This window comes from Chlamydomonas reinhardtii, chromosome 5, assembly GCF_000002595.2.
Source record: "Chlamydomonas reinhardtii strain CC-503 cw92 mt+ chromosome 5, whole genome shotgun sequence".
NCBI classification, from domain to species: domain Eukaryota; kingdom Viridiplantae; phylum Chlorophyta; class Chlorophyceae; order Chlamydomonadales; family Chlamydomonadaceae; genus Chlamydomonas; species Chlamydomonas reinhardtii.
In genome coordinates, this window is record NC_057008.1 from 1,906,546 (window position 1) to 1,921,545 (window position 15,000).

General features: G+C 65.4%; 3 protein-coding genes across 3 annotated transcripts in view; 2 read left to right on the forward strand and 1 right to left on the reverse strand.

The window, feature by feature from the left end:
* The first annotated feature begins 343 nt into the window (after nucleotides 1-343).
* On the forward strand, nucleotides 344-6,505 carry CHLRE_05g241631v5 (uncharacterized protein). Its single transcript, XM_043062386.1, has 3 exons — nucleotides 344-1,341; nucleotides 1,609-1,767; nucleotides 1,968-6,505. Exons 1-3 carry the CDS (start codon nucleotides 584-586, stop codon nucleotides 4,702-4,704), a joined length of 3,654 nt encoding a protein of 1,217 aa, XP_042924741.1. The 5' UTR covers nucleotides 344-583; the 3' UTR covers nucleotides 4,705-6,505.
* Nucleotides 6,506-6,767: 262 nt separating this feature from the next.
* Nucleotides 6,768-12,183, reverse strand: CHLRE_05g241632v5 (uncharacterized protein). Its single transcript, XM_043062387.1, has one exon. It carries the CDS (start codon nucleotides 12,097-12,099, stop codon nucleotides 7,651-7,653), a length of 4,449 nt encoding a protein of 1,482 aa, XP_042924742.1. The 5' UTR covers nucleotides 12,100-12,183; the 3' UTR covers nucleotides 6,768-7,650.
* A 590-nt stretch (nucleotides 12,184-12,773) lies between these two features.
* The window catches only part of CHLRE_05g241633v5 (uncharacterized protein), a 5,202-nt gene continuing 2,975 nt past the window's right edge, over nucleotides 12,774-15,000 (forward strand). The window contains exons 1-3 of the mRNA XM_043062388.1: nucleotides 12,774-13,583; nucleotides 14,192-14,249; nucleotides 14,596-14,718. Coding sequence (XP_042924743.1) covers nucleotides 13,183-13,583; nucleotides 14,192-14,249; nucleotides 14,596-14,718 — 582 coding nt within the window. The 5' untranslated portion in view covers nucleotides 12,774-13,182. The remainder of the gene's footprint in view (nucleotides 13,584-14,191; nucleotides 14,250-14,595; nucleotides 14,719-15,000) is intronic.

Below are 15,000 nucleotides of genomic sequence, written 5' to 3' on the forward strand. Positions count from 1 at the left end.
GAGGGAGGGAGGGAGGGAGGGAGGGAGGGAGGGAGGGAGGGAGGGAGGGAGGGAGGGGAGGGGAGGGGACCTTCGGTAGTCTGGGTATATAATGCGCATGTGTAGTTAACAGCAACACGCTTGGTCGGGGCTTAAGTCTTCCCGACGGTCCGTGAACCGACACAATGCCGTACTGGCAGTCGGGGAGGCGCTACAGATGGGCAGACAAGGAGGCACTTCAGCCTGATCAGGGCAGGCGCCTCGCTAACTTCCCAGGGCCCCAAGTTCGGACCGCAGCTACCACCTCACCGGCAGTGCTGCCCAATAACCCAAATTACCAACAAGAATGATATGTTATCCAGAGGGAGTTGCGCTGCGGTGCAATCTGCCGATCTCCCGTCAAGGGCGGGAAGCTCCAACGAGCCAAGACGATGGGTCCTTACGTACTGTTGAGGAGTCTGCACTGTACCTATTAAACGCTGCCCTCCTTCACTGTAAATGAAGTGACACAAACAGCCATAAAATGCCTCCGCGACAAGCTCAACGGCAAGAAGCAAGTCGGCTGCCGCAAGACTTTATTAATGCCATTAGGGACGTCCCAGAGATGATAGCTCGCGTTCTTGGCTCTCCCTTTCCCGGAATTGGTCGAGCTGCGGAGCGCCTGATGGCGCGCCTGGAGGTCATACTTGTCGAAATACAATTCAAAAATGACTCTGAAAATGTCATTAGCGCAGCCCCGCTGCTCGACGTGCTGGCCAGCCACAAGGACACGTTCCTCGTCAGCCTTCTGAAGCTGCTCGCGAACGCCACTCGGGCGGTGCCGCTGGACGCGGTGCACTTTTATCCGTTTGTTAGTCGATGCGTGGAAATCCTGGCGGTGTACTGGGCCCACGCTACTAGCCCGGCGCTGGCAGCAGCGTCTCCCGCCGCTCGCGACGCGCTGCTTCGCACCCTGCTCGCTGTAGTACGCATGGGCACCTTCCAGGCCCTGGCGCGGCAGGCGGCGGACGCCACGGCAGCCTTGCAGAGTCAAGCGAGCGGCAGTAGCAGCAGCGGCTCCCGACCAGCGGGCGGCAGTAGCAGCAGCAGCAGCAGCAGCGGCAGCGCCCAGCCAGGCGGCAGCAGCAGCGGTGGCGACTGCAGTGCGGGCCGCAAGCTGCGCGGTGCCATCCTGTGCGGCTTGTTGGGCACCACTGTCGTGAACCGATGCGTCGCCGCGCTGATCGCAGTCCAGAATGTGGCGGAGGAGGAGGGGCTGCCGACAGCGGCGACCGGGCGTGCGCAGGACGGCGGCGGCGGCAGCAGCGGCAGCAGCGGCAGCAATGACCAGCCAGCCGAGCTGGGCCTGGTTAGTTTTTACCGGTGGGTGACTCCCACCCATGCCCATCCACACGTGTGGTGGCTCCCACCCATGTCCACAATGCTACCGTATAGGTTGACACGGGTTGACACGGGTTTTACACGGTGCCACATGGTAGGCTGACGCGTCAACATACCGTGTGCGCGTCACCACGGGCTGCACCATGTATCCTTGCGGCCACGCGCCGTCCCCGTCCACTGCGCGCTCTCCGTGCATTGCCTGCTTGCGTCACACGCATCACAGGCATCACACGCATCACGCGAACACAGGCTGTACGCGCCGGAGCTGCTGGCCGCGCTGGTCGACAGCTGTGTGATGGAGCAGCAGGCGCGGCTGCTACTGGCGCTGCGGCCGCCGACGCCGCTGTCGGAAACTGATTCCGCCGCAAGAGCGTTTGCACGGGAAAAGTGGCTGGGTGCGGTCACTAGGTAGGTAGGCCGGGCGCGGCCTCCGCTCACAGCGCATTCACAGCGCATCCGCTCACAGCGCATTCGTGCACAGTGCATTCGTTACACCGCTATGTCTTTAATAAGCGGCCCGCAAGCTTCTACTCGCTCCAGTCGCTCAGGCTGCCGCAAGTGCCGCATGTGCCGAATGTGCCGCCGCCCCCCCCCCCCCCCTCCCGCAGCCTCTACGCGCTGCCTGGCGATTTCGTGCAGCCGCGCGTCACACAGCTGCTGCTGCCGCCGGACGCCGACGCCGACGTTGCCGACCGCCTTCACCACCACGCCACCGTCCTCATGACCGGCCCCTGCCTGCAGTGCTGCGCCCTGGCGCTGGGCCTGTCGGCGTTGTGCGCGGCCGATGGCGGCCGCAGCTACGGCGCGCCGGCGGAGCTGCTCGCCGGGACGGTACCGCGCTGCGAGGCGGGCGCAAGCGGCAGCGGCAGCGGTGGCAGGTACGGCGGCAGCAGCCTCCCTGACGGCTCCGCCGCGACAGCCGCGACCGCAGCAGCTGCAGCAGCAGGCACGGAAGCGCCTTGGCAGCTTGATGCAGCTATCGGTATTCAGACGATGATGGAGGCGGTCCGGATGCCGCTTGTGGCACAAGCGATCGAGGCTCGGCGTGCAGCGCAGTCTGAGCAGCAACAGCAGCAGCAGCAGCAACAGCAGCAGCAGCAACAGCAACAGCAACAGCAACAGCAACAGCAACAGCAGCAGCAACAGCAGCAGCAGGAGGATGCGCAGGGCAGGCAGACTGAGGCCGCCGCCGCCGCGGACAGGTTGCAGCTGCAAGGAGCTGCGCTGCCGCCGCACATTGCCCTGGACATCGGCCTGCGCGTGGGTGACCTGTCGGCGGCGTCCGCGGCATACCACGCGGCTCGGCACCAGGCAGGGCAAGCGCCGGACGCAGCGGCGGCTGCGGCGCTTGCGGCGGCGTGGGCATCCCTGTACAGCGCCAGCGGCAGCACGGGGCCGCGCCCGTCGCGGAGCGGCGTATTGCCGGCGCCGGCGCACGTGGGCACGGGCTGGCAGGCACTGTTGCTTACGATGTCATGCTTGCCAGACGACAACAGGCCCTTCGGCGCCTCAGGCAGTTTTGGCGTGGTCTTGGACGCGCGGATCGCCGCTGCCGCTGCCGGCCGCTGGTGGCGGCAGCTGTCGCTGCTGCTGCGTTACGGGCTAGGCTGCGCGAAGCGCTGCGTGGATCTGGATCTAACGCGGCTGCTGACGCGCCGCCTGGAGCAGCTGCACGTGTCGCTGCAGAGCGCGGCCGCCTGGCCGACGGCCGCCGAGCTGCGGCCGGCCGGGGGGGCGCATGCGGCGGCGCGGGGTCCGCTGCTGGGGGCCAGCGGCGGTGTGGAGGCCGCGACTGCAGGCAGCGGCGGAACAACAGCAGCACGACCGATGCCTACGCCGCCACCCCAGCAAGCGCAGGACCCGGAGCCGCCGGAGGCTGGGCTGCCGCCGCTCTGTGGCGGCTTGCGGGCGGAGCTGTCCGTGGGAGGGTTGCTGCCTGACCTGCTTGAGAGCGTGTTCCGCCGGAGCGCGCAGTGCGACACGCAAGGTGCGCACAGCCGCCTTGTGTGCGAGCTGGGACGCGTCCTGCACGGACGCGTGCTGGTGCTTCAATGGCTGTTGGCGACCGCTCCGGCGCGAGAGGCGGCGTCGCTGGTTGTGACGCTGGGCAAGCTCCTGCGCCGCACGACCGTGGGCGCCCTCACGGGGAACAGCTGCGCACCTGCAGTCAAGGCGCTGTGCCAAGAGGCGTTGGAGTGCTGGCGCTGCGCGGCGGAATTCTTTGGGCAGCAGGCCGAGTGTCCGCCACCGGCCGCAGAGTCGCTCCTGCAGGGGCCGGCAGGGCCGGAGGCCGCAGAGACCCATGCGGAGTCAGACCTTAGCGCGGTGCTGCAACGGGCGTACGCTTCGGAGCGCATGCTCGCAGTCGCGGCGCTGATGGTGCGGGAGTGGCTGCCCAGTCTGGCCACGCTGACCCGCGCCAGAACCCGGGCGTTCACGAGTCGTCTGGGCGCCGTCGGGCCTGATGCCATGGCCATGGTGGTCGCCGGCGAGCGGTGCTGCCTGGAGTGGATGACGATACTGATTGAGCACGCCGTCAGGGGCGGCGGCTGGGGTGGCTGCGGGGGTGCCGCAAGCGCTTCGGGCGCCGCCGGCGGTGCTGCGTGCAGCGGCGGAGGCAGCGGCAACCTACCGGCTGGCAACGCGGATGAGGAGGGGTGGGAGCCCGAGTTGCGCCGTTTCGTGCTGCGCGACCTGTGCGCGGCGCAGCAGCTGCAGTCGGGGCTGCGTGCGCACGGCACGTTATGCCTAGTGGACGCCGAGTCACCGGCCCACACAGGGCTGGCGCGGGCGGTTGCGAACGCGTGCGTGGCCTACGCTGCGCTTGCGCCGCAGGAGTGGCAGGCGTGGGCAGCGGAGGACGGCGAGCCGTGGGCGGCCTGCCTGGCTGAGGTGCGCGATGACGTCCGTGCCTGCTCTCCCGGGCCGCCAGGACCTGACTTGCAGTACCTCGGGCCCTTCTGCTCGCTTGTGGATTGGGCTCGGGGCACGCGCAACGGCGACGCGCCGGAGAAGCGCAGGCAGGCCGCGGCCTGGGGCGGCCTGGTGGCTGAGATGCGGGCGGCGGCGGGGCACGGGCGGGCGGCATGGGCGAGTGCGCGGCCGGGCGGGCACATAGTGCTGCTGCCGCTGAGCGAGGCCGGCAGGGCGCTGCAGCTGCCGCGGCGGTGCTCCAATCCTGCTTGTGTGGTGCTGGAGGGCGACTGCGAGGCGGAGCGGCCGCTCAAGGCGTGTGGCGGCTGCGGTGGCGCGGCGGTGTATTGCTGCCGGGCGTGCCAGGTGGCGCACTGGCGGGCGGGGCACAAGGAGGCGTGCGGCCAGGCGCCGAAGGGCATTGTCGATTAGCTGGGGCAGCATGCTGGGAAGCTTGACAGCAACAAGGAACGGTGCGGTTGTGGTGAGAGCATAGCAATGCGCGACGGACAATGTTTGGCTTTGTGTTGGCCCGAATGCGTGTCGGGGACTCGGGGGTACTAGAACCAAACCCAGATTCAAGGTGGGCTGCACCGCCATTGGCTGCACGTTCACCGTAGCTGCCTGGGCGGGCTTGGGCAGGGTAGGCACAGCAAGAGGGGCGGCAGTCCGTGCTCGGGGGCCTCGGGGGCATGCTGAGGATCGCATTCTTAACGCACTGGAGGGGCCGGCGTACTCCCAGCTATCCATGGCGTTATTGTACGGAGGTGGATGTCGGGCGGCTTACGGAACTGTAGTGCCTTAATGCGCTGTGGGCTGAGTGGCCTTAGTGCGCTGTGGCTGCCTGTGTGGGTGCAGGCGTGTGGCGTGAAGATTGGCTTGATGGTTGCAAGGAGTTGCAGTTGCTGGGGCATTGCTGCATCGGCACAACAGGCGTCAATGTTGCCGGTTGTGCACTTGTGCCATGCGAGCGCTGCCGGAGGCGCGGCAAACTTGGGGGCAAGGCTGTAGAGGAGCAGCCAGAGGTAAGCTACCATATGAGCATGAGTGGCTCTGAGGCTCTGACTCTAAGCCAGGCTGAATGGCTGTTAGAAGCAATGGATGGGTGGACAGGTTGCGACGAGGCCGAGAGTCAGGGCTGAAGTGGGTGGCCAAGGTTAGCGGCCCCAAACTTACACGGAGGAGGGTTGGGAGATGGCCGTCCAACGGCCAGTTCCAGACGTTGAGTTGCCGGCGCAGCGGCGCCCCAATGCCCAATCGGGTTCCAGGCTTACAGCCTTACAGGTCACAGTGCTCGGGTGGTACTGAGCCACTACTGACTACTAGTACGTGTTATAAACTGGCCAGTTTACAACAGTAAGCTATGGCAGCGCGCCTCTTGCATGTGCACCCGCTGCCCATCCGTGCATATCGCCGCCCCCCCCCCCGCCCCGTACCCAGCGCTCAGGCGCTGAGGCGCCGCAATATAAATGGAACTGAAACTTTCGCAGTTAGTGCTGGAAATGCCTGGGTGATGGGCTGATGGCAGGATGATGTTTCGCCACTGGCTGGCTGAGTGTGGCGGCGGCGGGATGTGCGAGCGCGGCGAACTGCGCGGCCGTGGCGCTGTCCAACAGGCGCGGGCTGCAGGCGACCAAGTATCAAGAGTGCTGTGCATACTAACATGTACTAACCATGCGAAGCCGCCGAGGATACCAGCGCGTTGGGCGGCAGGAAGGAGGAGATGCAGCGGACCACGACCGGAGTCCACGCGCGCGAGGGGTCGGTGACGAGCAGGGGAGGGTCCTCCCCTGGTGACGAGGGTTCGGTACGCGAGGGGTCGGTGACATCGACCGTCGATGTGTACTGAGTGTGGCGGCGGCGTCACCTGGGTGCCACACTGTGCCACTCGGGGAAGTCCCTAGGGACTGCGTGAGTCCAAGCCCCTTGATCACTAAAATGGCATCATGTGACATATATAATGGTCCCTGAATGGTCCCGGGGCATAAATTAGAGCGAGAGCCGAAGTCGAAATGCTAAATGTCGCGGTCGCCAGGACCGAACAGAATTCGCCCGACGCTGTCAGGATTTACTCTATGGATGAATCTAAGTTGGCGGCACTTGGGCTAGGCCCCAAACACCGCCTATGCGAGATATGGGCTTCGGTCAATTTCGCGACTTGAGCCCCGACCAACGTGTTTTAGTCCTCTGTCGAGCGCTATTGGCCATTGATGCTGTATAATATGTACCTACAAAACTGCGGCGTCTAAATCGTGCGGTAAAATATGCCCCGGGCGACTCCTAGAGCCCTCCGAACATGCGGGTTTGGCTGGTGCAACCTCCGGACGGCATGCGCCGTACGACACCGCAGACCCTCTCCTCCTAGGCCCAAACCACGCTGGTGCCGTACAGCCTCGGAGGAAGGGTTCTGAAGGTGCTACGGGCGTCTCAAAGTTGCGGCAGTCTCTGGACTCCCAAACAGGGAGTGGCACCCGGGTGCGTAGCCCCTGCCCCCCGTTGTTTGTCGGCAAGACTGCTTGTGTCGGCTGGTTCGCCGGCGTAGCTACACGTCAATTTATATTGCAGCAGTAGTTCTCATGTTCGCAATGTCATAAAACGTAATCCCTGCCGCCACAATCCCGCGAAATGCCGACATGCCCAACAGTCGCCGCAAGATCATGGGAAAAGTGGGCTGCGTCACGTATCTAGTCTGAGGCCGCAAGCGTCTACCTCATCTCCCGGACATAGCCGGGGTCGGTTCGTACAGGCACGGCCAGTGTCCAGCCGTGTCCCGCCGTCAAGCAATACGGTAGTACAGCCAGCAATCAATCAAACAGCAGGAAATCCTCTAGCCGCAACATTCCTTCCTGCTGCGTGCGGCCTACCATATACTGTGCTGTGCTATGCTCGCCAGCAGCACGCACGCGCCGCCGCAGGTCCACCACCTTGGCGTGCACACATTCGTGCGTACTTCGCTTGTAATATCTATACTTCACTCCTCAGCAACGCTTGCATTGTCATCGCGGGAGCCGCGAGCTCAAATATCTCCGCATAATAATGACATACGGTATGTCCACCCTACATCCCTACCCGCCTGTGCCCGCCACACGTTCGCGCTGAGCCCCTCGGCCGCTGCGCACAGGCAGTACCCTATCGCCGTGGCGAATGGCGGAATGGGCGCGTGCCGAGCTCTGCGCCGTTGCACGTAAGCAGTCAAACATGACATTTAAACAGACAGACCAGACCAAAACCCTAAAGCAGCTCAAGAGCACCCTCGCATTCCCTACAAGCTAACATTCCAACACACATCAAGTTAACATCCCCGGCTTCCCGCCCCATTGCTCGCCTACAGAAAGCTGCACCAGCGTGCTCTGCGACCCCTTCGCCTCCGCTTCACCCTCACCCGAGCGCGGCGCTGCTCCGCTGCCGCAGCTGCTGCACCTGAACCAGGAACGGGCAGACCTCTGCATGGAGCCCCTCACGCCAGTGCGCCAGCTGGCACGCGCCGCAGCAGTACGTTATGTCACGGCAGCGCGCACACGTCTTCCCGGCGCCGGGCGGGATGAGCGCGCTGGGGCCGTCCAGGTTGCGACAGGCGGGATTGCCGCAGATCCATGGGGCAGCAGCAGCCGCCACCGCCGCCACCGCTGCCGCGCCCCTCGCCGCGCTCTGGCTGTCACTGCTGTCACCCGCACCACCACCCGCACCGCCACCCGCACCCGCTCGGCCGCCCCCACTCGCGCTGCGAACCGCACCACCCTCGTCTGCCTGCGACGCCCCGTCTAGGTCCGCATCGTGTCCCGCAGCCGGCGGCTCGATATCCGGCTGCAAGAGGTCAGCCGCAAGCCGCCCGGGCACCTGCGCCCAATGTGCCTGGTCGAAGCAAAGTGGCATGCGCCGCTCACACACCCGCCTGACCAGCTCCGGATACGCCGCCGCCGCGGCCGCCATCTCCTCCGGCGTCACCGGCCGCGGCGGCGGCGCCACCTTTAGCCACGGCTGACTCCACGTGTACTCATCTGGCCCCGGCAGAAGGAACGGCTTCAGCCAAGGCCGCTCATCACAGCGGCTGATGAAGTCCAGGGCTTCGGCTGGCATCATCAATAAGGGCAGGCTGTGACCCGGGCAGTCAGCGGTCATTGTGCGGAGCCGCATCCACGGCAGGCACACCGCCTCCACCTCGAGGACATCCAGCATTGCCCGCGCAACCTCCTGCTGCTCACCAGACGACAGGTACCGCACTGGTCCGCCGAAGACGAAGATGGGCATCGCACGGCTGCCACCGCCGCTATCGGCGCGGCTGCTGCCAGGGCCGGCATTGACGTGGCCACAGGTTGCTGCAGCCGCCGCAGCCGCAGTCGCTGCATCTGCAGCTGCGGCTGCGGCCACCGCGGTCGCGGCGGGTCCTCCCGCCGCGCCTGCAGCCGCCGCCGCCGGCGAAGGCGCGCCACCTTGCGCCGCCGCCGCCGCCGCCACCGCCTGCGGGCCGCTTCTTGCGGACTCCTCGAGGACCTCCCGGGTTTTGGCGAACATGGCAGCACTCCGCAAAAGCTGGAAACACCCCATGTAAAGATGCATCGCACCGGTTGACTGCACGTAGCCCATCCACTCGTGCAAGTACGCCAGGGCCTGCAACTTCTGCTCCTCTGGCGTGTCGTCGTGTTCGCCAAGTTGCTCGATTGGGTCGCCGGAGTCCTCCTTTCGCCCGCCGTCGCCGCCGCCGCCGCCGCCGCCGCCGCTGCTGCTGCTACTGCTGCTGCTGAGGGCCCTTGCGCTGTCACCGTCACCGACGCCACCGTCATGACCCCTACCGCTGCTGCCACTGCCGGCGACAGCGGCGCCGGCGGCGGCGGCTTGCTCAGCTGCAGCTGCCGCGTCACTGTAGCGCGCATACGCCTGCAGCAGGCTGCATTGCACGCGCAGCTGTGCAAACAGCAAAGCCGTGGCGACGTCAAGCGCTGCAATGGGCAGCGCAATCTTGGAGATCGCCGGCGTGGTGTTCATTGCCGGCAGCGCCCAGAGCCTGAACATGCACTGCATGGCTGATAGCCACCCCCAGTCGGACGATCCGGGACCCGGCACACACCCCGCCGCCGCCAGCAGCCAGGCGGGGTCGACACGAGCCGGCTGTAGCCACTTGTTAATGGTGGGCTGCTCATCGCCGCCATCTGGAACGGTGTTGCTGGCAGTAGCAGTTGCAGCGGCAGAAGCAGCTGTAGCGGCCGCGGGAGCAGCAGCCGCCGCCGCAGTCGGCTGCTGCTCTGGCTGCTGCTGGGACGGCGCCGCTGTAAGGCCTGCTGCTGTGACGCCCTCTCCACCCGCGTCCAACACGCATTGCACCTGCTCGATCAAGGACCCCACGATCAGCTTCCAGTAGCTCGCGGCAGAGACGTCCGACTCCTGCATGCCCAGGACCACCGCAACACCCAGGCGCGTTGCAGTGTGAAGCTTCACGTCGCCACCTTCGGATGCCAGCTGCCGAAGCACGCTACACAGGGTCGCCAGCAACGGCACCACCTCGCTCAGCAACCCGTACAGCAGCAACGCCGGAAACACGCCTGAAGCAAGCAGCAGGGAGCCGGCGACGTGCATCGCCAGCATCACGCGCTCCGCCGCCCCGCCCCGAGAGCCTGCCAGCCCCACCGGTGCACCCGTTGCCGCCGCCGCTGTGCCGCTTGCCCCCGCTGCCGCTGCTGCCGCTCCTGCCCCTCTCCCCGCCGCTGTGCCGGCAAAGGCTGTTCGCAGCAGCTGCTCCAGCGCCGGCAGCAGCCCCGCGTCCAGAGCACACAGGAGGCTGTGCCTGTAGCCGCCGCCGCCGCCTGCTGCTGTTCCTGCGGCAGGCGCCTTGGGTGACGCATCAACATCCCCGCTGCTACTGCCGTGCGTACCTTCCCGCGGCTGCTGCTCCGGCACTGGCGGCTGTCGCGGCGGCCATTCCGGCGGCGGCAGGACCACTCCGGACGCGTCCAGTCGCAGCCGCAGAAGCAGGCTTGCATCGTTTACCAGGCCGGCACTGTCAACTATGAGGTCTTGCGAGGGTGGCACGACCAGCAGCCGCGACAGCACCGCCGCCAGCAGCCGCCACAGCCCCGGCAGCCGCGCCGCCGCCTGACGCGGCCGCAGCTCCGGCAGCAGCCGCACCAGCAGCCGCAGGGGCCTCAAGATGCTGTTGATCTTCCTGCCAACGGCGCCATTGCCGCAGCTGCCACTACTGCCACCACATCCATGGCCGCTGGCGCCGGCGCTGCTACTGCCGGCGCTGCTACTGCCGGCGCTGCTACTGCCGGCGCTGCTACTGCCGCCGCCAGCTGTCGACGCCGCGTCCCCGCGCTCCATGCTAACCACCACCGCTTCGCAGGTGCGTGCCACAATGTCGTACACACACAGGGGCGAGGAGGAGAAGGGCGACAGGTGTTCCGGGCGCCGCCGGGGATATGCTCCGGGTTGATGCCCGTGCGGCGGCTGCGCAAACGGCAGCACGGGCCCGCTGCCCATCACCGTCGCCTGCAGCGCCAGCGCCGCCGCCTGCAGAGCTGCTGCCAAGGTGGACGGCTCCTTATCAGTGGCCCCAACCACCGTCTGCCGCTGCAGCGGGCAGTTCGTCCACCTCAGCTCCAGCGCCTGCGGCAGCGGCGGCCACGTGGGCGGCTGCGGCTGCTGGGGCTGGATCTGGATTTGGATCGGCTCGGCCGAGAGCAGTTTTGGATACAAGCCAGCATTCGCCACGCATGTCAGCAGGAACAGCTGCAGGGAGGGGCCCACCACTAGCCGGCGAAAGTCATCCGCCATAGCCGCTGGGTTTGGCGCGTCGGTGCGTGCAAAGTCGCCGATCGGGCCGAGCTGCGGATGCCGGTCAACGCTGGCGCTGAGATACTCCCAGGGGTGGTACTTGCCCGTGCCCAGACAATTGATCACGCACATCAAACTGTCTGACGCTTGCTGGTGCACGCCCCACAGCTCCTTTGGCGTGACTGCAAGGTCAGGCGGTAAGCGGACAACAATGTTTCGGGGGGCTTCGATCGGGTGCGGTCGCCGCCCGGCCGAGCCGCCCCTCCCGCCTCCGGCGCCGCTGGTGCTGCTTTCGGCGCCGCCACTGCCCCCATCGACGCTGCCCCCATCGATGCTGCCTCTTTCGTCGCCGGCGGCCGCCGCAGCATCCGGGGCAGGCAGCGTGTGCAGGCGATCTGCCAGCCGTAGCAGCGCCGCCGCGGCATGCTCCAACACTTGGCTCTGAGCCAGCGCGGTAGCCAGCTCGGAGCCTGCAGCGGCCTGGTACTCACGCATCGATCCAGCGCTCACGACATTGAGAATGTTTAGCAAACTCGTCATCACCAAGAGCAGGCGCCGCAGCTCTTCGGCCGTGCCACTGCCCGCGCCTCCGCCTCCACGACTGCTGTCCTTGCTGTCCCTGCCGCTACCGCCGCCGCCACTGCTGCCACTACCCCTGCTGATGCTGCTGGCATCATCGCCGCTTTGGGCGATGGCAGCGAAGCCCTGCGCCAACACGCTGAGAACGTCCCCTCGTAGGAGAGCGGTGGCAACAGCACAGGGGGGACTGACGTTCAGGAGCGCGACCGAGTTGCACAATCGCAATTTCTCATCAGCTCCATGCCCCCTCAGCTTGCTCTCTACAGCCTTGCGCGTGACCACGTGTATGGTGTTCACCAGCTCGTAGCAGAAGCCCGGGCATGCTTCGTTGAGGTCCTCGACTGTGGCCCGGCCATACGCGGTGATATGGCTAACAATTCCCTCATCGTTGTTTGATACCAAGCTCTCCACGTAGTTGGGGTCGCTCGAATTCAAAACTTGCCTCAAGCGCTTGTGGATGCGCGCAAGGCTTCGCTTCATTTGTGCTCAAGTCGTGGACTTTGCATGTGTGCATGCCGATACATATGATATAACGATGTTGGCCGCGTAAGCAAACCGCACCGATGCCAATCGTGGAACGCGAAGCACGATCCCGGTCACGGGTCACTAGGTCACCCACCTAGGGTCTACCCAGTGGGCCGCCAGTCTTGCGCTGGTGGGCGGGCTCACCCTCGCATAGGTCAATATACATTGTTGTAGTTTGTACGTCCGCGCAGCGCTCGCGGCATCGCATAGTGCCTGGCCAAGCGTTGCCGACGCAGCAATTTGCTGAGCCCCCGGCACTGACAACGGTACCGTTACACACCCGAGCTGCTGCCCCCCCGCCGCAGTGCACAAGCCCAAGTCAGCACCGTCCGAAACAAACTTGCCTCGCGCTTCAACCCCGCGCGTCGCCTTGCTCGCTCCCGCTCCTCCCTGCTCCTCCCTCCGCTTACCCCGTGCCTACCCCATCCATTCGTCCCCTCCCTGCCTCCCACCCATCAAATGGAACGTACCGCCGAACGCGCACAGAACCCCCCGGCGTCCGTTTTGCATCTGTGAACTGTCTGCTAAAAGCCGTTGCAACCACTAGTCCACTACATGGTCCACCAGTACCTGCACTTGATACTGCGGATACAAACTAGGATTACATCTTAATATATACTGACGGACTTGATTACAGCCTGATAATTGTGAATTACCACCAGACTATTGCGTCGTGGCCCCTTTCTGAAGGTAGTCCTATTCCGCTGGAAGCGAGCTTGCGCGAGCATGTCAAGTACAGCAACATATCGCTATCGCCGACAAGCTTTCGGCGGGCGGCCGGGCTCCTTGCTCGGCAGGTGTTGCGGCCGCGTCGCAGCCTCACGCAACTCGTCCCCGCTGGTCCCCGGCCAGGCCCGGGCTCTGCACCCACACGCAAACGGATCCGTGCGTGCAAATGCTGGTACCTGCTCGCCGACGCACCTGGGCGCCGACATAGCAGCAGCAGGGGATAGGGCCACGCCCGAAAGCAGCCGGCGGGCGCAAGCTGCCTCTGATATTATTGTTGCGGCTCCTGTGCCTCGACGTCAGGCCGTGGGGATGCTCGCGGCCTCCGTCGCAGCTTTTGGCAGCGGCATTAGCGACCTGCTGCCGTCTGCTGCCAAAGCAGCGAGCCTGGTCGACGTGCCAGGCGCAACCGAGGCGCGGGTACCGTCCTCCTCATCATCAGCAGCCCTCGCTCCGTCGGCCGCAGAAACCGCGGGTGCTGCGGATGCGGCGAGTGCAGAAACCTCAGCAGCATCAGCCACACCAGCAGCGGCGGGCGTGGCGGCGGCGGTGCCGGCGGCGGAGGTGGTGGCGTGCTTCGTGTCTCCGGGCGGTGCGGCGGATTCGGCGGTGGAGCTGCCGCCGGGGGCGGAGCGGGCCGCTCGCTTCAGCTCGGTGGCGGCGGCGGTGGCGGCGTGCCCCAGCGGGGGAGTGGTGCTGGTGGCGGCGGGCAGGTTCGTGCGTGTGCCTTACATGCATGTGGGCGTGCGTGCGTGCGTGCGGGCAGGTGCGTGCGTGCGTGTGTGCGTGTGTTAAAGAGCACAAGGAAAACGTTTGTGTGCGTGTGTGTGTGTGTGTGTGTGTGTGTGTGTGTGTGTGTGTGTGCGTGCGTGCATGCGTGCGTGCATGCGCGTGTGTGTGTGTGTGTGTGTGTGTGTGTGTGTGTGTGTGTGTGTGTGTGTGTGCGTGCGTGCGTGCATGCGTGCGTGCGTGCGTGCGTGCGTGCGTGCGTGCGTGTGCGCATGCGGTCTGGTGAGGAATGGGCGGCCATGGGGCACGATTACATCTGGTCACGCACAAGGACGTGCGGTAGACACGCGAAACGTTTGTACGGTATTTCGGGGCATGTCGGGTCTCATGGAGATGGCATGTGGAGATGTCATGGCATGTGGAGATGTAAAAGGGCTGAGAGCGGGCAAGAAAGCGACGCACGTGACGCAGCCGTGGGCTGTTGTAGCAGAGCTTGATCTGGGTCGGGAATTGTCCTTAGTTTGGGTCGGGTCTTCTAACCCCACTCCTTCATCCTTCCGTTCGAGCTGACCACGAGGCCTTGCTGCCACAGGTACCGCGAGCGGTTGGTTCTCAGGGGCCAGGCCGTCACCCTCAAGGCGTGGCCGCAGGTGGGAGATGTCAGGAAGCTTTGCGTCTTTTTCTCTGTGCTGATTGTTTTCTTGTGTCGCTCTAAGATTTGTGGGGCCGGAAACCAGTGCCGCGTTCTGTGCTGCACCCAGCTGCATTTGCATGCCCCGCATCTCGTTGGTAAAGGTGAGGGGCCGTGGAATGGTGCCGGCATGATCTTAATGGCCGTCTCCATGAAACACACACGACCGATGACACTGCTCTCTGCGTGCCTCCTCCTTCCCCTCCTCCCCCATCCTCCTCCGCCTCCGCCTCCGCCCCCTCCTTCTCCCCCTCCTCCTCCCCTTCCTCCTCCCGCTCCTCCTCCTGTTCCCATGGCGCCGCCAGGGTGCGGAGGTGGAACTGCTGTGGGAGACCGCCCAGCCCTACGAGAGCACAGTGGACATCAGTGGCGGCGGCGGCACGGCGGCGGCGCTGGGCGGCGGCGGCGGAGGCCAGGTGGTGCTGGAGGTGGGTGCTGGGTGCTGGGGGGGGGGGGGGGTGTTACAGTCATGATTGTTTAAGAAGTGAAGGCGTAGCCAGGAACAGTAGTGTAGCAGGCGCGTTCTTATCAATATCCGTGAAGTCCAGCGGCCAGCTCCGGCGCGTAGACCTGCCGAAGGCTGGGGGGGGGTTGTAAATACCAGCCCAAACTAAACCAAAACCAACGAAAACGAGCGGAGCACAGGCAGGGGGGGGGTTTACATTCATGACTTGTTAAGGAAGTGGCAAGGGGGGGGCGACTGTTGCATG